We start from the raw sequence: 27,971 nt of genomic DNA, 5'->3' as shown, positions 1-27,971 counted from the left end.
CAGAACAGCGGCCACTGTGGCCACATGCGGTAACTGCAGCACGACGCTTCAATGACATTTTTGAAAGGCGAAAGAGCATTCTCTTGCTGATATTAGCCACCATACGAGCTTTAGCGTTAGCGGCTAAATCCCTGAGCGCATTGAAGACAGAAAGGGGTTTTATTGTTTATAAATTCAACTCTTTATTTGTTAGAAAATATATCGTGTGCCTTTTTGTCTTTCAAAAGTTACACAGTTTTGCTTCAAACTTGTTTTTCACTTGTATTTTTTTTTGCATTATTCTCCATTCTGTGTTAAAAGAGCTGGAAGACGAGCGTAAACGCTGACATCTGAGATTTGAAAGTTGGCTTTTCGAGTAGCAACTTTGAAAAGGACTCCATTTTTTTTTTTTACAATATTAATGTCTGGATTTATTGTCGACAGCACTGCTTGTGAGGAGGCTGGTTGTAAAAAGTGTTTTTTTTCCGGCGCCTGGTTATTATAAATCACCTCACGCTGCCAATTTCATACAAATATTTGTCTCACGAGGAAACCCAGAGGGAAAGTGTCAAAACACAAGCTTTTGATTTTTACACGCTCACACGTACACGACACGAGGGATTTCCATACAAAAGACGCATAATATAAGAAGCCTTTAAACAGGGAGGAAAAAAATCTACATCATTCACAATATTAAATATAAACAACCTTTTCGGAAAAAAATAATCTCTATGCCGAGTGTCCGTTGTGTTGATGAAAGTAGTTTTTTAAATGCTGAATGGAGACTTGTCCTGTCCCACCTGGGTGATAATAGCTTTGAAAAGGGAGTTTACTTATCTCCACCAGGTGTGTGCTTGATTTATGAATGAACACGTGATACATTCACTTGAAAGATTTTTTTTTGCTTTCTCAAATTTGTTTTTATATGCGTTGGGTCGGTCAGTCAGCAGCCTTCATGTCCTCCATCCACAGGAAAAAGTCCTCGCTCTCTTGTCCAAATGCACCACATCACCTCCATCTTGTCTGTGTGTGTGTGTGTGTGTGTGTGTGTGTGTGTGTGTGTGTGTGTGTGGGTGTGTATTTACATGTGCGTTACATGGGGCCGGGGTCTGTCCCTCGCTCCCGCTCCTCCTCTTCCTCCAGGATGCTGGAGCAGTCCATCGCCTCGCCCCTGTTTCTCTCAACGCTCCGGACCACCAGAGACCAGTTCTCCTCAAGCTCCTCCCCCTCTTCAAGCCCCTCCCTCTTTTCTTCCTTCCGCCCCTCCCCCTCTCTGTCCTCCTCCCCTCCTTGCTGCCTGCAGTAAGGTGGGATCTCGACCACGACGTATTTCATCGCCCAGACGCTCAGCGCTGCTTTCTGCCGGACGTCGTTCCCCGCCAGCGGCGCGTCGGACCTGAAGTTAATTGCTGAGGAGAAAGAAAAGGGAACGATTATTATCCAATTATTATATTATGTTATTATGTTGTATTACGTTATCCAAAGCCCGCGGCTTGGTTTCTGCAACTGCCGGCCAAAAAACCCAAGTACAGATTGAACCAACAGACATGAACTCGAAGGAGTTCCATGAAACATATATGTATCTGTAAAATAATGAGAAAATAAATGTGGGAAAATGTGAAAATGTAAAGACAAAAAAAGATGCAAAAAGAACTATATTTGTTAATTTTTGCTTAGTATCTATGAACTCTTATCCTTATAAAACTTAATTAAATAAAATACTTATATTTATTATGTTGTTAAATATATGCATTATATATTATTATTATTATATTCATCCATTTAATTATAATTTAATTATTTATCTTTATAAATCCATATTGTTTTAATATACTTAAATATTACCCATTATTATCGTGTCCCACATTAAAAATCCATATTTCTATTATTTACTTATTCATTCCTCTTTATAATTCCACATTTTCTTGTATGGATTTTTTCTTTTTAATGGGTTTATGATGAACGTGATCAAAATCAGGTGCATAAAAAAAATATATATGCCAAATAATGTTGCATTGCTGGTTCACGTTTTAAGAAAAAAAAACATAACATTTTAACATTTAACCGCTAACAGAGACATCTCATGTACAACTCACCCGGCAGCGTGGTGGACAGCTGGCTGGAGTTACAGGTAACAGAACCGTTGTTGTTGTTGTTGGCGCCGGCGTCGGTGGCGAGGCGGAAGACGTCGGAGCGCGGCAGCTGCGGGGACACCGGCAGCGAGTGGCACTGTCTCCCCGGCAGCTGCCGCCAGCAGTACGACGTCGCCTGCTGGGCTCCTCCGGGCCCGCGGCCGGGCGTCTGGTTGCTGAACGCGCTGCCCGGAGGCGAATGGAGGTCAAACACCAGCGAGAAGACGGACGCGCTGGGCACGTCGAAGAACTTGATCTTGCCCCCGCAAAGGTCCTCTCGGGCGGTGAACGGGTTGACCTTGCGGGCTTTGGACGCCCTCTGGGCCACGGCCGGGTTGTAGTACGGGTCCTGCACGTTGACCTTCCTTCCCGGTTTGCACGAGAAGATGTCCGACTGGCTGCGGCTCAGCCAGATGTTTCGTCGAGGCCGCGGCGATTTCGGAGGGATTTTATCGTCCTGGAAGCCGAGAGGATTCAGCCGCTTGAAGCCCTGGATCTTCTCACCTTGAACCAGGAGAGAGGCGCCTTTTGTGAGACTTTTTGAAACAAATGTATCAAATTTGAATGTCAAATGTACGAGCTTTAATTCTAGAGATGTCCATTTAAAATAGACGTATCATATTTTGTTGCTAGTGCTGACAGTGAAGCATCTTTTTGGACTATACCTTGATGAAGAATATTGCACTGTAGTAGCGCTTTAATAGCACTTTAATAGCGCTTTAGTAGCGCTTTAGTAGCACTTTAATAGCACTTTAATAGCGCTTTAATAGCGCTTTAGTAGCGCTTACTCTTGCACTTCGTAGTTTGACTTTCTTGATTCTTGTTGTTCTGAGTTTGTCCTCATGCACTTATTCTAAGTCACTTTGGTTAAAAGCATGAGCTAAATGTAATGTAACGTAAAAGAGATAATCTGATGTCACCACTAGGTGGCAATAAAGGCTAAATCCTGTGTCGTTCTGAACTAAAATCACCACTTGAAGTATAGTTGGAGCTTAATATTCTCATGAACCTTCATTGAAACAGCAAGTAAAACAACCTTAGGAAGAATTTGAGTGACTGAAAAAAAAAGTTCAAGTTTTGAAACTAGATAAAGTCTGGGTTTGCGGCGATTATTCGTCATTACATTATGAAGAAAGATGTGGATATGGACACAAAACTAGTCATTTTTATAGTTTGCAAAAATCTGTATTCCCAAAGTTGATACAAACCATGAAAACTCATTAAGTGTTGCTCTTCTGTGGGATTGTGCGTCTCATTGGGGACGGGAAACATCCGAGAGAATTATTACATTACTCATGTGACTCATAAGGGACCAAAAAAAAAAAAAAGATACCTGCCAAAATGTTTGGATAAAAAGTCGTTACGCAACAGAAATATTCCCTACTATATAAGTGAACCTGTTTTCTTTTGAGGAAATGGTCATTTTCTTATCAGCTAACCAGAGCGAGGCGGGTGGAGGTGGATGTGGAGGCGGAGGTGGAGCAGAACAACCGCACGATGTCCTCCGATAGTTGACCGACGAGCGAGAACTCTCCGATCCGGGTCATGTTTTCCAAACATTAAGACGTATTACTGATGCCAACGGGCCTAAAAAACTCTTTTACAAACATGGTTCGATTGAAGTGGACTCCTGCGAGAGTCCGTGAGGTCACATGTTCGCGCTCTCCTCCTTCACTAGTGGAGCACTCGATTGAAAAGGAGCCATTTGGCTCTTCTTAACAAAAACATTACTGCCTCCCGGATGGTCAGACATGCAGGCGGCGATACGCTGGACCGAATTAGAAGTGAGACCTGGGCCCGCGTGGATCAGGTATCTCAAAGCACGCATTACAATATCAGTGTTCCTCTTAAGTCACGGGGAAGTTTATATTATCAGCAACCAAAGGCTTCTTTTGAAGTGCGATACAGTTAAATGCTGGAACAGATTTTTTTTTACTGAATTGCTTACTGGAGTGCAAAGAACACAGGATTCCAGATGGAGAAGGGAAGAAAAAAAAGAGGTTTTTACTCTCTTGATTCTCCAGTTTGCTTGTAAGTGACTGAACCGAACGTGGAAACAGCAACAGCAGCAGGCTTTGCTAAAAAGGAACCGACGGGGGGGATGACAAGCGAACTATTGATCGGCTGAGCGGCTGACGGTCCGGATGGAGAAGAGGACGAGCAGAGCCCGGAGGCTAAAGGCCGGAGGAGGATGTAGAATAGCTTTCTGCTGCCTTCCTTTGTTCCTTTGATATTACAGGATGATGCATTCACAGGAATTTGCAGGTCGTCTTGTAAACTATGGGAGGGGACTTTTTATTCGGCTGTAAAAGCGAACGGCGAAATGACAAATCCTCTGAGACGTTACCTTTGCACGCCGTCTTCTTGTCGTTGTCTCCGCCGAGCTGGTTGCACTCGTGCTCCATCTCTTCGACTTTAAGGCCGGCGAGAATCCCCTCGAAGTGCCTGACGATGTCTGGGAAGGAAGGACGGAGTTTAGGGTCCATCTGGAGGAAGGAGAGGAAGAAGAAAAACATGCAGGAACATGAGATTTATTCACAGTAAGATAGTGCAGAAGAAGGGATGGATTGCACCCATCGGATTATTATTATCAGGGAAAAGCAAAACATACACCAGCAAGCTCACTTTCCATTTAAAAAAAGGTGCTGAAGGTGCTGCATGTAACATTCATACAATAATATCATGTTTATTAAACATTACAGCAATGCAAAAGCGTTTTCATTTTATTTTACAAGTTGGTTTGCCAGGAAACTATTATCTACTATCTTGTTTTATGACACATAGGGAGATTGTTTTATGGCTTTTACTGTCACTTCATTGAAAGCATCCTGTTCCTCAGCTTAAAGTGGTACAAAAGAAAACCTCCCCTAAAGTTTGTTAAAGTTTTTAAAAGGTACTCTATTCTTCTTTACTGTTGTTATTACTTTATTTATATTACTTATTTTTCAACTACTGTGTGTCTCATGTGTGCAATGCTGCTGTAATCCAGTAATTTCCCCACTTTGAGACTAATAAAAGATTATATTGTCATATTTTATAGCTTTTTGTCCACAACGACACAAAAGGAAAGTCAAGATGTTGCATCAGGCGTCTTTGTTGAAAATATTTAAAAGTGAGGAAAATGATGGACTAAAGTTGAAGATGGAAAAAAAGGGGGAAGTAAAACAACATTTGCAGGAAGAGAAGTAGACAAACAGTTTGGAGGAGGAACGGGAGAGGGAGTGAAAAAAAAAACAGACGGGGGATGAAAATGTGGCTCAAGATGAACAGCTGATTAATTAATTAAGAAAATTAATTACAGTGGGGATGCTCAGGGTGAAAAAAGATGATAAAAGCGAGACAACAGACCAGGATGAGAAGAGATGGAGGAGCCAATACAGGATCAATCAGCAGGGAGCCCCAAAATCTTTAATCCCCTCATCCTCTGTGGCTCGTAATTAAAAAAAAAAAATCCCCAATTCCAGTCCAGTGATTGTGATGTGAGCAAAACTAAACTGAGGGAAATTTCTTTTGGTTTTATTTACTTAACGTTCCTCCTCAAATACTTTATTTTTAACAAATGATTGTTCGATTATTGAGAGCAGCAGAGTCTGCCTAGTAACTGGTCCAGTTACTAGGCAGAAAAACCCACTCCCCTCAACACACACCCACCCGGATGGTGAACTAAATCAGATTACTCAGATAATCAGATTGCCCCTCTTTTTTCTTCTGAACAGTAAATAATAGTTACTTAAGAAATTAAAAATAACAGTGGACATCCAAATAAGTAAGAACCAATAGGAAACGTCTCACCCTCAAACACAGAGGAGAGAGACGTTCGCCGATTGCTCTTTGGGTCTTTCTCGAGCAGACGAGGGGTCACGGCGCTGAAATGTCTTCATTGAGACGGACGTGGTGGGACGCGAGCGAGTGTGTGTGTGTGTGTGTGTGTGTGTGTGTGTGGTGGACTCACGTTGCAGCAGTTGAAGGCCAGCTGGAGGAAGTCATGCGGACAGTCTCCGACCATGTGCTGGAACGTGTGATAGTCCAGGCCGAAGTTCTGCTCGGGAGGGGGGGGGTGAAGGAGAGAGAAGACGGAGAGCGACGGAGAGATTTATTAAACAGGAAGTTCCTATTTACACGTCTGAAAGTGGGATGGAGACAAAGACAGACGGGGCTTCATCGGATGTTTGACAGGCTGAAACTCTTCTGCCAAAACCAGCTTCATGTCAAACTAATCCCTCCGGCACGCCCCCGCCGACTGCCAAGTTTGCATTTTGGCTTTGACATTTTGAATAACACTGTGTGGGAAAAATGTCCCTGTGGGTTTCTAAAAGCTCAGTTTTATATTCATTTTTACAAAACTGTCAAAATGTGCATTAAAAAAACCTGCACTGATCGCTGCGGTTGATTCGAGGCCTGAATACAATAACAATATTTGAAAACACAACAATTCTTATTTTGAAATGATCATATAATAGAGAAAACACATTAATATTATATTCTGGCAAAACCAAAAATCCTCCTAAATCCTAAAGACTGGCCTTTTAAATCTACCTCTTTTACAATAACCCACGTTTGTCTTTTAAGATAATGTGTAAATATGGTCGATAAGGATCCCTTTACACCTGAAAAACAAACAGGTGCATCACAAATACCACAATATAACGTGAATTATAAGCTATGTTTGATCGGATGAACAATAATTTCAGTTCTGTTGCAGTTTTTCGAGGTGGAGGGAACGAGGTGAAAGTAGAGGAGCGCTCACCTCGGTGCGGGGCAGGAAGTCCGGGTCCGCCTGGACCCTCGCGATGATCTCACACAGGATTATCCCGTAGGAGAAGACGTCGGTCTGAAAGCAGAGAGACGCACACTGAGACACGCAAACGCCGGAGAAAGAAGCTCCTCGCTGGTTTCATGAACGTCAAACTGCTTTTATTAGGATGTGGAACATTTGAGGAGCTCCCTGATATTCCCTAACTTATGTACAATAGAGTAAAGATATAAACATACAGTACATGAGTAGATAAGTGTTGGGTATCTAAGAAGTAATACTCAATATTAGTGAGGTAAAACATAGTAAAGAGAAATATTAAAATAGGCGGTTATTATCGGTTAATTCCATTACTTGCCCATTAGGTTAGAGGTCAAAGTTGGGGATTCTACCTTCTCGTCGTAGGGTTCGTTTCTCAGGACCTCTGGAGCCATCCAGAAGGGCGAGCCCACCACCGACAGCTTCTCCACTTCGGCACTAAACACACAACAATCACACACAATATGTTTCACAATTATAATGAGGAAGCCATTGGTGTCGGGAAAATTCAAAGAAACTCCAGAAGGCTGCGAGGCGACTCCTGAACTCTGTGTTCCCGTGGAATAAAAACCCACGTAGGCCGAGCCGAGCGAACGCCGAAGCGTTGAGGGCATTTGTGGGAGTGTGTGAAGTCTTTTCTTTAATATGTAACATTAATACGAGCGAGATAAAAGAAGCCAAAAAGCCCACTGCGTCCCGGCTGCTCCGCTCGGTTCAGATTCATACGGTAAAGATTTTATCCTATCAAGACAAAGATAAATTCTTCGGTTATGGCCAAAAAAAAAAAAAGTGTTTTGTGAAATAAAGGCGCCCTTCAACCACCAAATACCCACGCACAGATAGTGCGAAGATAAACAATATTAAATACATGTTAATACGTCTGAGTCGTATCAACTCTGTCTCTGAAGATGTCCTCCCCCGCCTCCATTGTGCCACTGCGGCAATAAAAATAAAAAGCAACGCTGCACCGACGGCATCCTCCTGTTATCAAAACACTAACGTTAGGTATGTGATCTGCGCGGCCTACTGTTCATGTCGGCGGCAGACCCACGTGTTAATAAATAACCCTGCGCCCGGTATGAGGAGGAGGAGGAGGAACACGCCGAAGAAGGGAGTTACAAATAGCTGGAACTGAAAGAAACATGTAGCGGAGAGCAGAAAAAAAACAACATTTCGGACAGTTTCTCTTTTTAAGTGGACATTTAAAATACGTCGCACCAGATGTTACACTTCATCGCTGATCTGTGAGAAGATTGACCGCTGGTGTAGAACGAGGGGCAAGTGCAGCTTCAACAATGACACAGCACTAATGGTGAAATAATTAAGTTGTTTTGGAGCTCTGAAGGGTTTTGCTGCACCACATCACTGGATTATTAAATTGGTGTTGCTTACATGCCAACAACCCGCCCGGTCGAGCAGACACAGAGCAACGCCGCTCTACTGGAGTCGTGTTTCACCACCTAAATAAGTCTAGTATTCTTCTTGTCTGTCTTCTTTTTGATGAGCTTTAACTGATTTGTTCTTCAGCCTCTCACACACACGAGCTGTCTGTGCACGGTTTAGGGATCGGCAGGTAGTTCACGGGTTCGTGTCCCAATCGTTGAGGCTGACAGGAGTTGACTAGAGAAGCTCGAGGCTCAGCTACAAAATCACTGCGGTCAAGTGAGCCCACGTCCGCCGAGTGAGCCTCAATTGCAATTCTGAATGCACCTCTATTCAAGATGTTACGGTACGGGGCGGTAGGCAGCGCAGAGAGGCCGAGCTCAAAAGGTCAAATGAAATGATGATATTCATATTCAAACGGCATATCCTTAAACTAAAAACAGATCCTTACATTTGTACAATTACAATGCCGTCTTGTTCAGGTGCACCTGTGCTATGTCCATGTGTATGGCCTTGAGATTTTACTGTACAGTTTTGGAGAAAATTGCTTCAATGACATCATGATATTCATAATGTCACAATATGCTTTCATAGCTGTTTGAAGATGTCCCCCTGAACAAGACTGCATTGTAATTTTACTTTACAAATGTAAGGATTTGTTTTTATAGCAGTTTGAATATTGGGGAAATGGGAAATTACATTTGAATGCCTTTTGTGCTATCTCAGCCACCGTAGACCACCAAAGTAAAAAACAAAAACAGCCCATTTCTTGCTACGTTCAATGCTAATATCAAACTAATGAGTGAGTAAGACACTTACTATGAAACAAATTAGCCTTTTTTTTAAGTCCTACTACCTCCAAAAGGTAAAAGCCAATAATCCTAGAATGCCTTATCGAAGTAATGTTCCAATTCTTAGAATTTAAAATCCATTTTATTTAGTATATTTATTTAGTCTTTGTCGATATTACGTATAAATTGTATTTAGTCTCTTTTTATTTGCTTATATATTACAGTTTCAATCCCAAAATAGAACCCTACATCCTCTGTGAATAGACATACCGTTGAATATGAATGGAAATGAGCATTAAAACAATATACTGTTAGTATGTTGAGTCTGTATAAATGAAAGAAACCTCCTTACGGATTGGTGGGGATCTTTTCTGCAAGGCCAAAGTCTCCCACCACGGCTGTGTAGCTGTTGTCCTCACATTTGATCAGGCAGTTCTGTGAATACAGAAAAGCGTTACGATTTTTCTCACGTTTCATTGAGGAAGTTGGGACACTAAGTGATTAAAGGAGGAAGAAAGAAAAAAAAAAACTTTTGTCGGACAACAATTTGTGAGCCAAAACCTCCACTTCCTGATTAAACTCGGGCCTTTAGTAATATCGTCCTTCTCGTTCTGTGTACATCAAAAATAGGAAATAACAGAAGATAAATTTGCAACGCTTCGACGTTTGGACTCTTCCTCTTCACTGAAAAAGGAACTATCTGTGAATCAGCTGTTTCTGTCCATGTTGCAACGGTCGTTAATAATATCAGAGCCGTTATGTAATTGCACTAAAAAAAAAAAAAAAAAACTCACGTGAACTTCATTTGCACAATAACGTGTCAGCTCACAAGCTGACATGCTGAATTTAATAGTTGATGTTCCACATACTCACAATGTATTTCTACAATTTACTGCTGCACCATCTCTGATACGTTACATCTGAAACGTCCCCTTGCCCTTTAAATCTCTGGACAGAGCCTTATCCCTCTGTAGTTTATACATTAAATACAATGATAGGACACATATCTACATGTAGCTCCATAATCTACAGAACACAGCATAAAGCCACAGTGCATAACACTGGTTTTAACATATAAAAATACTAACAGTTGCTTTGTCTTTGGAGCTTCATGACTGAGGTATGAGCCGTAAACAAATGCTCTTTGTGTTCATTTGAGGAACTATAATCTGCGAGGCTATGACCGCACCATTTCTTTTCTTTTATTCTCCGCTCAGAGAGGCAACGGATACGAGTCTGCAGCAGAGCGAAGGCGGCTGCAACCTCCCCCTCCGTTCTCTGCCAGCTCCAATGCCAACATGGCTCCGGGTCAAGTTGGAAAACTAGAAGCTGCCTGGTACAGATTATCACATCTGACTGCGGCGCTGTGTTCTTCACACAGAGGTCAACGGGTCCAGGAGTCAAAGAGCATCTGACATCATCAGACAAGCCTTATGTTCAGATATCACTGCATCACCCTGAGCCCAAACATAGATATTACACTCTGAGCTGTCGAAACCACGAATATTTGAGTATCTACTGAATTGTACTCAACACAAAAAGCAGCCAAAGTCAAATACTTGAGGCCACAGAGAAGGCCTGCGGTTCTGTTCAGAGCATCGGTTTCTCCGATTAGCAACCGATTAGCCGTCGAGCTAACCTTGGAGGTGAGGTCCCGGTGGAATATGCCTTTAGAGTGCAGGTAGGCCAAACCGCCGGCGATCTCGGAGGCCAGTTTCACCCTCGTGGGCCAACTCAGGTGTTTGTTGCTGTCGAGAAGCTGCTCCAGGTTTCCACCGTTGATGTACTGGAGAGAGAGAGAGAGACGCACGGGGAAATGAGAAAGGTCTATATTAATACAAACATGGACATGTTTTAACTCACTGTACACACTTATATACACTTCATATACTTAGAAACTGATATGAGCTTCAGAATCTATGTATCGAAGACATTAAAACGACATCCTTTGCCAAAGATTACAGTAGACGTTCTCTAGCTGATAAAGGCACATTGTGCTCGTTTGGCCACACTGAGCCACCGTACCGTCGATCCGGGGAGACGTTTACTCCTTTTCACAGGAATCGAAACGTGAGACGTTGCAAACGTAGCGTCGACAATCTAAATCGTAGCAATATAACACTCGCAGTGACAGAAACAACAGACTGGTTAGTTGCCCTGAAAATCAACTGGTGACATAATGAACCAGTGCATCCTGCTGGGTGACTGACTGGTGACAGGCCTGAGGGGCGAGGGGGGGATGTATCGAGCAAATTGGCTGAATAAAACTGTGTTCATCTGGCTCACACAACTGATAGTTTCCAATCGTCTGATCAGGCCGAAGATGCGGCGGCCCCAGAGGACGAATCAGCTCAGTGGGTTTAAAAGTATCCGGGGTCCTTCGCTCGCTCGGCCTGTCGGCTTTGATCCAGAATAACTTGTCTGACCTTGCCGCTCGATCGCATGCAGACACACAGACACACAGACGCGCTAATCCCACGTCACACATCACAGTGGCTAACTAGCTGGAGCTGAGATGGGATGAAGGGCGCTGCGGTGGGACTGACATGCACAGAATTAGGACATAAGCGGGCGGATGTTGAAGGGAGGAGGTCTCCACCTCTTCACGCGATGGAGGAAACTCCATTCAAATAAAAACAGCACAGCGTAATATTGTACGGTAGGATTATATTGGGGACGAATATGTTGCGACTGGTTTTATCTCTTGAGGCTATTGCAGGTTTCTTTCAAATTTCACATTGTAAATTTAAAGTAATTTCAGAGATTCAGCTGCTTGGAGCCAAAGACAAATGTCTGTCCGGATTAATTCTAATTTTTAAATAGTCTCATCCTTTTTCTTCTTCTTTTTTAAAACAGTGAATGTTAAATTAATGTCGTCTTGGTAAATGGGTAAAGACATAACCCGACCGAGACAATGAGCTGCCTGCTTACAACAAAGATTATTCTTTACTAAGCTGTGCGTGACTTTCCCAGCCGAATTTACGTAATCACGCCATCTCTCTGGGCCACTCAAATATTTAAACATTTGGTATGAAAAAAGAGAAAATAACACAGATAACTGACCTGACGCTAAATAAATTCATATTGGATTGAAGCTCAGAGTCAAATGTCTCACAGATGATCAACATTTTAGGCCTCCAATCATTGCATTAGCTTCAAACTCTTATTTAAATAAATGAATTTATCTTTGGATCCAATAGAATAAAACAGGCATTCAAAATATTCCAATGCAGACATGAATAATCTGCCATATCTATTGTGTCTTTTTTATGTATTGCTATTACTTTGAGATGCCAAAAGGTCTGTGGACTCAAGTAACAAAAGATAAACCAATACTTACGCCCCAAGTTTTTCAGCTTTGGGGCCATATTATCACTTTACAGTTGTGCCTTAGGACAATGGTGCCTCCTTATACAGAGAGCTGAGATTATTCTGTGTTTTGTAGATGTAAAACACTTGCATATCTATCATATGCAAGTGTGAAATCAAGAAAATGACCTCAGACCTCAGAGGGCTAAGCTCCCTAAATCACATGTCCTGACACACACACAGACACACACACAGAGACACACCCCAATTCAAAATGTCAGAGGATCACAGTATTTGTCCAACAAATTCCTCAGTTCCCCACATCCGTTGTCTGCCTGCTTGAAAGAGAGAAACTCCACCGGCGAGACAATTACAACTCAGACTAATCCAACTTCATTCCTTTTGTCATCTCGTTCAGGATCTCGCCAGCAGCCACTTCATTCTCACGCTCATTGAAAACGCAGCGAGTGGCAACGTGTGCCTGCTCCAACGTGGACGTCACACGGTTCAGGGGGAAGAGAGTGCACCTGCTGAGCACTGGAAGTAACCGAATGGGGGAGTAAAGTCGCATTGAGAGAAAAAAAAAGCCTCTTATTCCGGCATTTTTCCTGGAATTTTGCGTCATCCTGTTTTGGTCGAGTTTCTGGGACACACACACCACAGTCACACCGCAGTCACACCGCAGTAAGCGCTCGGCGGAGCACAATGTTTTGAGCCGTTTCAGACATTTGTTTTTTTTTTTTTATGAGACACCTTCAGGATTCGGTGTTTTTGGGTTTGAAAGCAAACGCTCGAACAAAAAACATCCTTGTTCGCCGGGAGCCGCTTCAAACAGCAGCATAATCCTGCCAAGGGGGTCATGAATTACCATTAGCCCAGATTATGCTCGCAGGAGCATTTCCTATGAAGTGCGTCGGATGGAGGGTCAGCGGAGGCTTGGTGCTCAGAGCGTCTATAAGAGGGCAACGCTGCACCCTGGGGTGCCTTGAAGACGGGCCAAGTAGTGCTGTGAAATGAAGTGTATGCTTTTTTTATTGGATATTAAATTATTTTAATCACAGGTAGTATTGTGTATTTATTCTAGTTGTTTGCTTATTTAGTTTTTTTCATAGCTTAGTTTAATTATTTGTTGTTGTTGTCTGTGTTTACTTATCGGTTTATTGATTGGGTAATGCCGTGGGCCCCTGGGGTTTATATCTAGGAGTCGGCTGCTGTAGGACCAGCATGCACCTGGGTAGGCCTATGTTTTTTACTAGCACAGGAGAGGCAGCATGGGGAGTTTCTAAATATTCACAAAAAACGTAATCCTGCATAAATGCATTCATTTGGCTCCACAAACCCAGTTTACTTTCTTTAGTTTATATTTATTTTTCCTTCTGATTTGCTGGACAAATGGCCACTATGCATATCATGAACAGAAAGCAATGATTATCACGACAGCAATGAAAGAATTGGACCCTCGACTCTGAAGTCTGAATCTGAGCCGACGGATAAAAACTCAAATCCGGCTCGCTGCTTAACGGACAGCTTCGTGGAAGAGGGATATCCAGGAAGGATGTTGTTTGCACGTTGTTCCTAATCTGAAGTTCACTAAAGTAAAAGGTGTTTTCTTTTGCTTATACTTAGTGTTTATTCTGCAGTGGTCTGTGGATTTGCATGCGTCTGTGTGAGGGAGATGAGTTTCTTGAGGTAGCTCGGGGCAACGCGGGAACTTAATTCTCCATTTCCTCCGAGCGCGGCCTCATGGCGAGAGGTCAGGTAACAAAACAGCAGGCGCTTGCTCCCAGGGTCAGAGGTATTCGGTCTGCTCCTGACACCACACAACAGGATCTGTTTACCTCGCGGCGGGAAAACAAGACCTACCGCGGCGTGCGCGTGTATATTTATACGGGCGTCCCGAACACAACGCTCGGATTCACTTTGCAACCGCGGCTGTATAGGAAGAGAAATGTGTCCGTGTGCATTTGCCGTCTCAAGATGTGCTCTGTTCCTGCAGAAAGTTGGTGTTTGTCTTTGTTTGTGCGACTCGGGGAGAGGGGACGGGACAATATGTGCATTCACGGCGCCGCAGCAGCATAACCACGCACATGTGCGTGCGCCTGGAAGCATTTCCAACAGTGCACGCTTTCTTTAAACTGCGATGAATCGAGTGTTTTGTGCCACATAACGTGTTTACAGTTACAGCCGTCGTGAATGTGTGTCTCTGTGCGGTTTGTGCACCCCGATATGGCATGAAGCTGTCCTTTCCAACACACAGCAAACAATAGATCGATTTTTGGAGCTGCTTGCTGCTTTCATCGGAAAGTAATCGGCAACAGTGGGCTGGATAATTATTTAAATCTTGTGTTCTCTACCTGGTTTTTACAATGTTACTACCCACCCAGGTCTTTTGGAAGAAAATAATGAAGAAACTAAATACCCACAACAATATTCCAGAGACCTAAGTGGTAAAAAAAAAAAACTGTTTCCCATAATGCATTTGAGACGAGAGGGACCAGAAAATGTCAAAATAGTTGCAGATTTTTTTTAAGTAAAGTAGGTCAAGTTTATTCATATTGCACTTTTCACAGACAAATGTCACAAAGTGCTGTACAGGAGTCAAGAAAAAATGTGTTTCAATCAGATTGACAACAACAGGGGCCAAACATTTCAACATTTTACCTTTTAAATTAATCGCATAATTGTATTTTTTGTATATTTGCAGACTTCTGTGTTTGTCAGACTCGTGAGTTTCCACATTATTCACGGTGGTCTTGAGAAGTATTGATCTCACATGAGTTACAACACAGACACAAATATCCTCTTTTAGAAGCGCTCGGTGTCTTCTAGAAAAGTAATCCAAGGAGCAACTCGCTACAACAGGAATGTCCCGTTAATTACTTTTCAGCTTATATTTGTGTCTCTCATTTCTCCTCCAAAAAAGGACAGCTATGTCTGACCTTCTGTACCACCGACTTTTTACACGAAGGAGAGAAATATAACCGACATCGAGCTTCTCTGGAGAATTGTATCAGCTGCTTGTATCAAATTATCGCTCCCTCCGTCTCTCTCTCACACGATAAGCATTCGAACACAGCGGCCCAGTTCATTAATAGACACGTATGATGCGTTTGTACTTTACCGCTCAAGCAGTGTGCTTTCATACCTCGGTCAGAGCGTGCAGCTGGCCCTCGTGGACACACACTCCCTTGAACCTGCAAAACCACAGAAGAGATGTAAAGATGAAGTCCTCATAACGCCGCGATTTAATCTCTGAGATGACACAAGGTAAACAGTTCAAATGAAGGGTATTGAGGCCGTGTCACTTATCCTCACAGAGCAGCTTTTAGTCTCTCTCAGGCCCGAGCGCTCGCTCCACAGGGTCATGTAAATGAAAACATGGACACAAAACACGCACATGGCCTTGTGTGCTGTGAGTAAACAGAGGAAGCAGGAAGAGGAGTTGAGTAAAGATGAAGATTCCAGCGGGCAAGACCAGACAAGTGATCACTGGCAGTCTGTCTGTTATCAGCGGGGTAATAACAGCTCGGCTGCTTTTTCTGCATACCATCCATTTCTCCCTAAACCGAGCCTATCAATTTATACTTTCTGAATAAAACCAATGCTCTTTGGGTTGTGTGTGTGTGTGTGTGTTGGAAAATATCCTAAAACCCCCCAAAAAAGGACAGTGCACCCCTTCAACTTGAGTGAAACAACGTGTGCGCGGCGAGCAGCTTTGTTCACGAGCAGCGTCGAAGGCCTCGTAAGTCTCAAGGCAATGAAAAAGGTCGACTTTGTGGGTCCTTGTTGGGTTTTTAGCTAACAATGACCCCCTCAGTGTCTGCTTGTTAACGCACAGACACACTCGCACAATCCACTTGGCTCAACAATGATGGCATTGTAAAAGATACTGCCTGTGTGTGTGTGAGAGTGTGCACAAGTACACAAACACACACACGTTTATGCATGTGTGTGCATGTTGATAAACATGCACACGCACACACACGCACACACACACTCTCCCACCCAGCAGCCCAGAATGTGATCTGGACAGAAAGTGTTTACGAAAAACATAAAAAGTGAACAGCGATGCTATTCTAAGGCGCTGAAGTCATTTGGACTCTCGTTGCCATAAAAGTTTTATTTAGTCAACAGACTTTCCCTTTTTCCTGTCATAAATTGCAAGGCCCCGTTTATTATTTGTACAGCACCTTTTAAAAACACAGAGGCGGCTTACAGTGTTTTTACATAAGAGGGCATCAGAGGAACAATTAAAAAATTAAAAAAAACACAATTAAAAAAAGATTATGAAAAGAAATAAAATACAAAACACATTTCCCGAACCTCAATATAAAAAGGACACAAAATGCAGCGAAGACAGTGAACTGAAGCTAGACAAAAGCCACATTACAGGCCGGCTAGAGTCGGGGCGCCTTTGTTTATCATCAGGAAGTTGGTTCCATCTGTGAGCAGCGTCGTCGCGGCCAAAAGCAGTTTCACACAAACCTCCAAACACTCTTGTTCTCAACGGCCTTTGTTTGCTCCTAGTAGTTTTAAACTTTCAGCATTTGAAATCATACATTTTTAACAAATTGCCCCGTGCACATCTGATAAAATATTGCTGTTTTTTGTCATGAACTTTTACCCGCTGTTTACTTTCACTTTGCGAAGAAGCACCTCTGGTTGTTTTTAAATTGGCTATTTAAATAAATTCTGAGTGGCGAGGTCACAAAAATATGTTGTTTATATGATGCGGCTGCTGCTGTACACAGCTTGCCATTGATGCTTCCTCCTGGAGCCGCAGGGTCAGCCGTACGGGGCCTCACACACCATCACGCTTTGCTCATTTCTTTTGAATGGAAACCCCTTGAAAGAAAAATGTCCCCGACTGTTCGCAGCATCACTGGGGACAGAGAAGGTCCTCCTCGCTTTTTTTCGGCCTGCAGGCGGCTTCTGCAGCTCTGACAGGAGCTGACACTTGATAGGCTCTGAGGTTGACACAGTTTCTAGCCAACCCCAGAGGAAACGGGTCACTGCCACACACTCATGAGCAACTGAGAGAGGCCGACACTAATATCATATCACTAAATAGGGGGAGGTGTTGAAGGGAAGTTACTAATATGAAGAGTAACGTCATTTGTGTGGAAATAAAGGGGATTTTTCTCTCAATCTATTATTAGCAGTCCTCAACCGTTAAACCTTAAAATAAGCTGACTGTAAAGTGATTCATTTATTTATACCAAATCTTACTGTTGAATCTGTTACAATGGACTTATGCGTGACCTTTAAACAATCACCACGTTTTACAAGGATGCTGATGTCACAAGATAATGGAACAATTCAGTCTGACAATGATTAAAAATATAGTGGCTTGCTTTGTTTTACGAGCCCAATAAATGTGGCTTTAAATTGCTTTCTGATGGGTTCTAATTTGTTTTGTTTTTCCCCTCATTGAATGAGCTCAGTTTGTGAGATCTGAACATCTAAACCCTTCTTAGAAAGTCCCTAAGATCTAATTAGTGTTGTTAATTATTCAGTTACCAACCTGAGTATGTGCGGATGGCAGAGCCGGTTCATTAGCTGGACCTCTCTCAACATGTTCGCCCTGTTGCTGCTGAGCTTGTTCATCTTCAGAGCCATGACTTGGTCCGAGGCGCGATGACGTACCTGGAAAACAAATCAAGGTGAAAAAATAAAGTTACGGGCGACAAAGACAAAAAAGGATAAATCCCAGTAACTGCACTTAAGTTAACTATATTCTGGTGGCTGCTAAAACTGGGATTATGTAAGACTAAATAAATCAACACATGAACGGTGTGTTTCTATTATGCTTTACTTCTGGCTCATGCAGCAGAGAAAAAAAAACAGAGGAAGCGGAAAAGGACGGCAGCTCACAAAGAACTGAAATGAGGTCAGCCGCCGCTGACCAGCCATGACAAAGTAGATGTGCCGACCACCAGAGATACACAATCAATGTTGTATAACATTGATTTTAGTTTCCATCTCATTGTTAGATGGTGGTAGCATCACCATCCATCCATCCATCCATGGCTGGCTGGAGCCGTTCCCAGCATGCCTCTGGTGGAAAGGCAAGCAGGAGACGGGTCACGACATGAAGACGACACCCAAGCTCTTCCCCAGCGAACAGTACACGTGTGGCTACAACCAGAGATCCTCATGAACTATTAATATTACTGAATTCGTATTGAAGCTAGATGTTAACGATGTCGGGTTGAAGAAAAGTCCAAGCAACAACATGAACAGTCAGCTGTTGTGTACCAGGAGGTGAAAGTTGATCAAATGCGTTATAAAAATGATGCATGTTCACATATGAACAATGTGCAGACTGTTTCATGAACTGCACATGTGACGCAGGTGGATATGTGTCGTATATCTCGGCATGAATGGCCGTTTATACTATATTCAGCATACAGCACTGGTTTTCTGTTGATAATGGGTTTAAAGATTAAAAGTAGGGCTGGGCAAAGTTGAAAAAATGTAAACGATTAGTTGCATGATTTTTCTGCGATTTATCGCATTATGCACCAATTTCAATAATGAAGTAAAAATCAGCATATTGCACGCTTTTATTTTAAAGTAATGTCATTAGAACAATATAACAGACAATGTGGAGCAACAGCAAGTTAACATACATAAAGACAAAAGAAGTGTGACAGAATTAAATAAATAGTGCATAGTGTCTGTATGGTAATACAAAATAGAAATGAATAAAAACACTCCTAACATTCCTTTTACATGAGTCATGTGTTCAAGAGTGAAATATTTTGAATTGGAGTCGCTCCAAACACACCGACATTCGCTTCCCAAAAATAACCGCGGTCAATTGAACCGGGTGCAAAGCCTCTGAAAGAGCACCAAACACAGTTAATCTCGCTAAATGAGGCACACACAAATGAGTTTGCTGTAAATGTTGGCTCCCGTTGAAGACGCCGCCCCGACCACTTCAGCGGCCTTCAGGAGCAGTAAAGTGACCTGATGTCTTCACGACGCAGGTTTCACGAGCACGGCGAAGCATTGCATGCATTATTTTCAGAATCACGTGCATGCAAATAGGAAATATCAACCTGCAAACCACAGAGAGCCGCACTCCAAATAACTTAGAAGCTGCTGCAGTGCAGACACTTGCTCAGTAACTTCCTGATAGCAAGAAACCTCATCAGAGCATGATGCTGCTTTTTAACACAGTACTCCTGTGTCTGAAGGCAGAGAGAAGCGACAAAGAGCCTATTCGAATGTTACCCAGAGCTCCGCAGGAGAGGAAATCATTTGGAAGCATCATATATACACATGCAAAACAGAGCCGCTGCTTACTGTCACATTACAGCCGTGGTCACAGCACGACTGTTTCTAACCGCCAGAAGACATGATGTATGAAAAAGAGGGGGTTGCGTCAATGCTACCACCATGCATTTGTGACACAGTGTGTTTAGTTGTTGAAAACAAGAATAATAATATGTGATTAGACATGTTTGTGTGTGGGTACCTTAGAAAAAAAATGGTGGAGCATAATTTGGATAAGCCGCATTTTTCTTGGGTAATCATTGCAAACAGGTCTCTCTCTCTCGAGGGAGAGAGCGGCTCGGACCAGGAAAAACAAACCTGGAAACATGTATCTATGGAAATATGCGACCAAAGACACTGACGGTCCTGTTTAACAGCGGGAGGCTTTACATCATCCTCTACCGCGGCGGTTTTCTGGGTTGGGACGGCCCGAGGGAGTCGCCAGAGGATATCTAGGGGTCGCGGATACATATATATATAATTCTCGTGATATTATTGAGCGTGTTTGTGAGCGTACAAAGTCACATGAGGGAGGAAAAGTCCCAGAAGGCATCAAAAGTTCCGCAGTGCCAGGAGCCCATTGGACAATGCCTCGGTCCAACACTTTTATCACACACAAAAGCATTATCCGTTTATGTTCATGTTTATGAGTGAAAGCGATCACAACAGCGAGGCGGTGCCGATGGTCTAACAATGGCTCTCCTCCGTTATCACGGTCACGGTATACGCCGGTGACACGACGGATGGGCAGTTTCATTCACAGCAGGTATACATTGACTAGTTGATACGGATTATACAGGAGAACTTTAAATGAACGGCAATGGCTGTATCCGCTTGGAGACATGAAATTCCTCCCTCTATATATACAGATCACAGATTTGGACTCGGATTATGGGAGTTGCTCTCTCTTACTCTGTCTGTCTCGCCTGTGTAGAGACAAAAATCGCTCTGTTCAAGTTCAAAGGAAAGGGGGCCTGGCTAAGAGCCGACAGTCTCCACCGCAGGACGGCCCGAAACAACAGATGGCCACTCCTCTGAAGGCCTCCTCCCCCACATCCGTATATCCTCCTCCACCCCCCCCACCCCCCCAACCTCTATTCCTCACTCTTCACATCCCCCCATCTGCATGTATTCCTGATCCCCCTCGTTCTCCTCCTCGCTGTGGCCTTCTGCAACAAACCGCCGCCCCTAATCCTCATCTACTCATCTCCCCCCAGTACTCAACCCCAAGTTCTTCTTCTTCTTCTCCTCCCCTGTCTTACACCCTCACTTCTCCTGTTTTCACCACTGCACATTTAAAATATACATTGAAAATATACCCAAGAAGTCCCTTTTCTCCTCCTGTCACTAGCCGAAGCTCCAGAAAACCTCTACCTCCTCCTGAACTGTACTCTTTAGACTCCCGGAAAACATTCCCATGTTTCATCCTCCTTCAATACTCATTCAACCCCCTTCCCATGCGCTCCCACATCAGTAGCTTTTTTCTCCACCGGTCCCTCCGCCGCTTAGCCTCAACCTCTGTCACCATTAATTTCCCCGCCTTTTTGTTCCTTGGTCTCTGTCCGTCATCGTCCTCCTTGACTTAAAGCTTTCCATCATTCTGCTCCATTTCCTCGTCTCTCTCTCTTTCTACCTATGCATTCCTCTCTGTCTCTTACTGAAAAACTGGATTAAACAGATATTTCCATCACTCCACTAGAGAGAATAAGGTGGTACTTAGAATCAATTGCATAGCAGAAACACGGCCCACGTCAATGTGTTGGTGTGTTTGAAGTTTAAAATTGTGTCCGAGGGTTTATTAGAGCCTCAACTGGTTTTAGGTGGTCAAGAAATGTGTGCACACGATCCATCCCAGATCGAGAAAAAGGACGTTGTTCTTCTCACTTCTGATTTGAAACAATTAATCCTCATTATGAGTCATCATGGCCATAGTTGAACTCTCCGCCTACATACAAGATAAAACTGCACACGTAGCCTTAAATAGACACGCAAGACAATGTACAACCTGCATCACAATGTCCACCAGTGTTGGTGTATAATGGTTTACAATGGTTTATAGTCTCATAGTGTTTTATATAATCTGTAGAATATCAATGGCGAGAGGAGCGTCACAGTGGAAGTGGTGTGGCGGACAGTAATGGTCGGTATCTGGGCGGCTTCTCTTCACTCAGGTCACCAACAAAATGATGAAGACAAAATGCAGTTCACACGATAGTAAAGTGACCGCCGTTTAATCCCAAGCAGTTGAACTGGTTTCACTGATACGCACCGTCGATGTGGATGTCTCTGCAGCTCACTCACTCATAGCGCTGTGATCGAGCTTTCAACAAAGTGCTGATTGGCTTAATAAAAAAGGTTTAATACGGCTAATAACAATTTATTATAATATGCCAGGATTTGATCCAATGCATATCTTTAAAAAAAAAAAAGGTCAAACCTGAGCCATCCCAACACTCACCAGTAGCTGTCAGACCCCATCAACACGATCATCAATCAGCCCAACCCGGAGCTGGAGCCCGACAGCGAGACACAATGGAAACTGAATTTCGAACCACTTTACCAATCCAATAGAGATCTACTGTTACATAGATGTACTGTGGAGGGCTTATTGTTGTGCACCCAGACCATATTACAATTCCAATAAACACACACGCTAGTGGCATAAAAGTAGAAGCCCTCGTAAATGATAATACATAATTAATAAATACTGCAAAATTGATGTCATCCGAAGCAATTTCGAGGCCATTATTCTTCAATAATCCGATTACTTCCATTCATGTGCGAGAGACCACAACCATTCCCTTACATGCTTGTCGACTTTATTCTCTGCGTTACGCCTTTACATAACAAGAGGTTAGCCTCGCGTGTACATCCAGAAATCACAACGTCAAGGCCACGCTCGCTTCTTTCAGCCTCCTTTCCTCGATTCCTTATCTACGTCACGCGGGATTCATGACAAAATGTGCCCTTGTTGATACAACGAGCGAGACTAAATATAAGTATCCGCTGATGTTTGATTTTTTTTTACGTCAACAACCAAAGAAATAATGCCAAACATCCTTGGCTGGAGGAGGACAGAACGATTAACAGGGTCAATAAGTCGGCGTTTGAGTGATGTCTTTGGAAGCGACTGCAGTCCAACTTGACCTAAAACTGTCCGAGTGAGCCGTCTTTGACCCACCAAGCATATTAACCTGACATGATTAAATCATATGGGATATTACTTCACAGTTCAAGTACATGTATAAATGCTATGTTCGAGCAAAGGTCGTGCACGACAAGCTCCCTTTCATTCCTACAACTATTCATTGTGACGATTGCACGAAAGGCACAAGCGCGACTTTTGTCACGTAGCAGGAAAAATAAATCAATCGGCTCAAATGAGCATGTGCGATCCCGACAGACTGTCTGGCCGATAATAAACCGGCCTGGATGGACGCGACAGAGGGAGGCATGAATAGAACATGAGCTCCAACAACAAAGATCGAGAGGGGCAAAAGATTTTTTTTTTTAAAGCCAAGCGAGAAAAAGGCGAGACAGTCGAGGAGAGCCTCTTAGGAAAAGAGAAGAGCAAAACAAAAACCTGTAATCTCCACCCACCTTATAGACATCGGAGAAGAATCCAGAGCCAATCCACTCACAGGTGAAGTCATCAAGCCGAGTCAGACAGGAGAAGGCACTGATGAGGGCTCTGTAGGAGGATGGCCACACCCTGCCCACCTGGAGAAGACAAGAACTGACTGGTATCAACAGGTTACGGTCTTTATCTGATGGGCATGCTGCAGATAATGGAGACAGAGGGAGATAATGTTGCCTTGAAGTGGGACAATAACGAGAAGGACAGAAACTGCAGACTGACTGGACAAGCACTCACAGATTTTTCCTCAAACCTCTCACCCCTCAAAACCTTCCAAGAACATTGATTATCATGTTCATCTGTATTAAAACTGAATATTTTACACTCAAACAATCTCCAATGCTTCCATTTATTGAAAAAAATCTGTTTATTATTGCACAGAATATCTAAAACCACGGATTGGGCAAAAAAAAAGTGTGAAATGGTTGACGATGATGATAATGATTATTATTATCATACATACAATTTCCCGCCTTATGGCACACTATTCAGTTACAAAAATAAAACAGCAACAATCGTTATCAGACCGATCGGCGGCGACAATAAGCATCCTTAAACTTCACATAATGCATTACACCTGTGGACACCTGTGGATCCAGACGTGAACTGACGACATCACAATTATCACAAGCTCATACAGCTGGTTATTAATATAGTGTGTGTGTCACAACTCAACATTGTTGACAAGAAAGAAACAATATGATTCCATCCCTTTAACTCCTAACCATGTGTACCATAAAGTTCTGTATGCTCTGCACATGTGAAATGTGTCGTACTCATAAAAATGAAGACAGCGACTGACCTGTGAGGGCGGGCCCATGCCCATCTCGCTGCCCGCTACCCCTCCGAAACCATCCCTGTCCTCGTTGTTACGTTCGGGTCGCGTAGGAAGCCCGGCGATGGAGTTGCGTTTATTCCGGTCCATGGTGACGTGAAAGACGGCGATACCAGTGAGGGTAATGTGGGCCTTTTTCTGTAATGTACCCACATGACATGAGGACTTGATTGTTTTGAGGGCGCCGACAGTTCTACGGCAGCACAGACTTTCCTCCGTTTGTGTCCTGGGAGAGAACACGTCACACGCACAGACCGTACGTTAATATTTTGGGTTGAAGGCACCCCTGCTGACACACCCTGGCCGGGTCCAAGATGCTCTCCTCCTGGTCCAGTTCCTCACTGCTTGTAAGAGGGGAGTCCACCAGGATGAGAGGGTCTTCACATATTTGACAGGTGTATTGTGATCCTTTGGAGACCTAGAGAAAGGAGAGAGAAAATATAACATAGGGTCATTTGTGTGGTTTTATATAAAGAGTACTGTGGTTGGGTTTATTGGTCATGGATTAACAGTTGTGCATTCTCACAGTGAAGCACGACACATTACCGCCACGTTCAAATATCCAAACAAATCGGTCGTGCTATACTTTCTTTAAAGGTTTGGCTACTTCATGGCAGCTGGAGCTGGAGCCGGGGCCTTGCCTAGGGATGGATGGGACAAGCCACTATTGCTCAACAGGCCCAAATGTAATGGCTGTAATAGGGGCCGATTGTCCAATTATGGGAGATTAGCCAAGGAATAGCTCAGGTCCTGGACCTTTCTGCCATCCAAAACAAAATCAGCAGGGTACAAAGGGTAACAGGAAAGGGAGCCTGTGGCTGAAGGTCTTTATACTCCTAAACAATGTGGCTTTCATATCTAACTTTCAAGAACATTGTATTCCACGGAGCGATCTCATGGTTGTGAATGGGTTTTTTTCTCCAATACTTTGAACGACAGTTGGAGGAAAAACTCAACTTTGTTGGGTAACACTGGATGTCAACATAACTTTTGTTAATTTTTTTTACGAGACAACTCCGGAGAACACATGTAACGATTGGCAGAAGATGAATTTGCAACTATTTTGGTCATTGATTAATCATTTGAGGTATCGTTGACGCAGAAATGACGTGAAATTAAGCAAGAAATGCGGAACATTTTGTTTGTTCCAACCCATTCATTGCAAGGTTTTCTGCTTTTCACTGATGTCCATGATTGGAAGTTGAATATCTGTTGGATTTGGACTGTTAGTTGGACTAAATCACCTTGGGATTAAGGACTTTTTTTTAACGTAAACCAACTTTTCCTTGGTGTTTGAGCTACTCCTTCAAGTACTTGTGTCCCACAACGAGGCATATTATTATAAAAAGGTAATTGAGTTCACACTATCACTTGTAATGCTACTTAGCCAGCCATCGTGTAGATTACCCTCCTGCCCACACAGCAATAAAACACAGCAGTCATATATGTCTGATGTAATCGGAAATGTACAACGTGTGTTCGTGAGACACAACTGGAATCGTTCAGTCAAGCGTATTCCAGTAACTGTAAATTTAAAAGGAATACACTAAAAACAGCATTGAGGTGACGCAAACAGATGCTGTTTGGGCACAGAATCACAGACACCGGACTGGAGAGTTTCTGCTGATCTAGTGGACAACTTCTGACATCATTCTCTTTCCCGGCCATATCCATAAAAGGCTTTTTAACCTCAACTTTTTTATTCACTCTTTAATGGCACTTCATTTTCTGCCTTGTTGGAATCGTCCGGCAGAAATGAAAGCGCAGAGTGCCAAAGAAAATGCAAGCCTCAAGTGCCTGGGCCGATGCTATTCCTTCTCATTTGAGTAGCTTCACCAATGCGGAGACACACATGTTGTCTACGCCATTGAATCTGAATAAGATATGATTTCATCGTTGATTCAACAAACAGCTAGAAGCCACAAAGAAGAGCTTGTGTGCCCACACTCACCTACAGCAGCAGCCAAAGCCACCGATTCTGACTAAAACACAAACTTCCTACGCTGACTAGAATTTCAGTCATGCAAATGAGGCAAACTACTGAATATGCTGAACTCTGTGGTGTTCTCGAAGATACCGCGGGCGGGTAAAAATAAATCTTTAATCGGGACGGCCTTCCCAGCCCGAAGCAGTATGCTGCTGACCACCAGAAAGAAACTTTAACGCCCACTTCTGCGGTAAACATTCAAAAAGAGACATCATCAGTCCGTCAACAAACTTAAAGCTATCCGAGCCACAAAATTAAAGACATCACGCAGTCCTGGAATGTTGTGCAATATGATATATGACTGCAGGAAATCTTCTTAAATCAAGTGATTAGAACCAATACAATTGTCAAGCCAGCGTGCAACACTATATTTGTTTCTGAACTATAGCCTGCTGCATATTCAAAGGGCATGGATTTATGACACCACAGCAAAGGGACTCAGCATGGAAAAGGGTCTGTAAAATGTGGCTTTTTGCTACTTCAAAACAGATGGGACATCTCCAAATCAGCCTCAGGCCAAACTGGTTCAACTGTATAGTTTTTTGGGGGGGGGGGGGGGGACTGAAACAGCATCCAGCTGTGTGGATTACAGACTAATAGAAAATGTCAGCGATGAATCAAGAGTTAAGTGATGTTATAATGACAGGTTGCAGAAAGGGTTAAAGTGTCTCTGAAGGGCAAGAGCAATTAAATGGGCGTTTGTGAGAGACAGTAATGTGTTTGTGGGGGTGTGTGTGTGTGTGTGTGTGTGTGTGTGTCACTGATTTACAGAAAGAAACAGGAGATGTGTTCTCTTTTTTTAAACTATTAAAAACAAACTTCTCAGAGTACTGTGTGGATTTTAGTATTCAGATAGTTGAGGTCTCAGTTCACACACACACACACACACACACACACACACACGCACACACACACACACACACACACACACACACACACACACACACACACACACACAAAGAAGCAATCTTTGTCAAGTAAATGAGCAAGAGGTCACATTCAACAGAAAGTGGAGAGAAGCCTCTTATCTGACTACAATCTATTGTGTTGAATGAACTGCAGCGATATCTGAGCCGCTGCATACCTGTCATTCTTCCAGGGTTTTAAAGTAATGAACGAGTCCATGGGGCGGAAACAAATAAAAAAAAAACCCTGCCCATTATCTTGATCCCACGCACGGTTAATGAGTCCATGCTTGCCAAAAACCGCTCGACACAAGTCCCATTAAGAGCAGAGGATGGCTGAGGAAGAAGGAAGGAAAGCTGGATCGACGCCAGACAGAGACACGATGTAAACAAACCAAAAGCAGTCAACAGTCCATATAATATGGTGCTCCTTGATAAAAGTTTAGCTGACTTACCTTGTGTCATTTGGTGGAGATGTTGACAACAGTCGGGTTCCATGTCCGTACTGGAAAACGACAAGCAAACCCCCCGCTGAAGAGAGCAAAGTGGGCCGCAAAGTGGGTCGCGCCGACGGGGCTGGTTTGTCAACAAAACTCGAGCTAAGCCACGAGCTAACAAACGTTAGCCGCAGCCACCAAACACACACAAGAAGAAGAAAAAAACGGGAAGTTTCTTTCGTCTCCGGGCGGTTAAACGGTCCACATCCCGAAAGGTTGAAGGCTCAGGGGGGATGTCGAAGTCTGCTCCTGTCGTCCGTGTTGCCACATGAGAGCAAAGTGCGATGTTTGTTGCGCCTCCAGGGAGTGTGTTTGTATTTCAGCCGATTGTTGCCGTTTGACAGCTCCGTCGTCTCTTCGCTCTCACCCGAGTGACTCCCACTGGCCCCGCCCACTTTTGATTGGTAGGCGTGTTGACCAATCAGTGACCAGGCGTGTATGTG

The 27,971-nt window shown here is 43.4% G+C and overlaps 1 protein-coding gene across 2 annotated transcripts; it reads right to left on the bottom strand.

The window, feature by feature from the left end:
• Positions 1 to 860: 860 nt before the first annotated feature.
• tesk2 (testis associated actin remodelling kinase 2) lies at positions 861 to 27,894 on the bottom strand. 2 transcript variants are annotated; one of them, XM_068571203.1, is made up of 14 exons: positions 27,487 to 27,894; positions 24,400 to 24,557; positions 24,107 to 24,277; positions 23,268 to 23,387; positions 17,911 to 18,032; positions 15,532 to 15,580; positions 10,717 to 10,863; positions 9,430 to 9,512; positions 7,257 to 7,341; positions 6,859 to 6,942; positions 6,064 to 6,150; positions 4,459 to 4,597; positions 2,076 to 2,615; positions 861 to 1,388 (listed from the first exon to the last, which is right to left on the bottom strand). In XM_068571203.1, the coding sequence occupies exons 3-14, from the start codon at positions 24,227 to 24,229 to the stop codon at positions 1,072 to 1,074; spliced, it is 1,896 nt and encodes a 631-aa protein (XP_068427304.1). In that variant the 5' UTR covers positions 24,230 to 24,277; positions 24,400 to 24,557; positions 27,487 to 27,894; the 3' UTR covers positions 861 to 1,071. The 2 variants fall into 2 exon arrangements, with proteins under 2 accessions (XP_068427304.1, XP_068427302.1); XM_068571201.1 differs by having other exon boundaries at positions 24,107 to 24,557.
• Between the last annotated feature and the right edge of the window lie 77 nt (positions 27,895 to 27,971).

The sequence above is a fragment of the Clinocottus analis genome, unplaced genomic scaffold, assembly GCF_023055335.1.
Source record: "Clinocottus analis isolate CAN_PGR_092001 unplaced genomic scaffold, fCliAna1.0.p SCAF_11, whole genome shotgun sequence".
In the NCBI taxonomy this organism is placed as follows: Eukaryota; Metazoa; Chordata; class Actinopteri; order Perciformes; family Cottidae; genus Clinocottus; species Clinocottus analis.
Note: the sequence above shows the minus strand (reverse complement) of the source record. Positions and strands in the feature narration are given on the sequence as shown.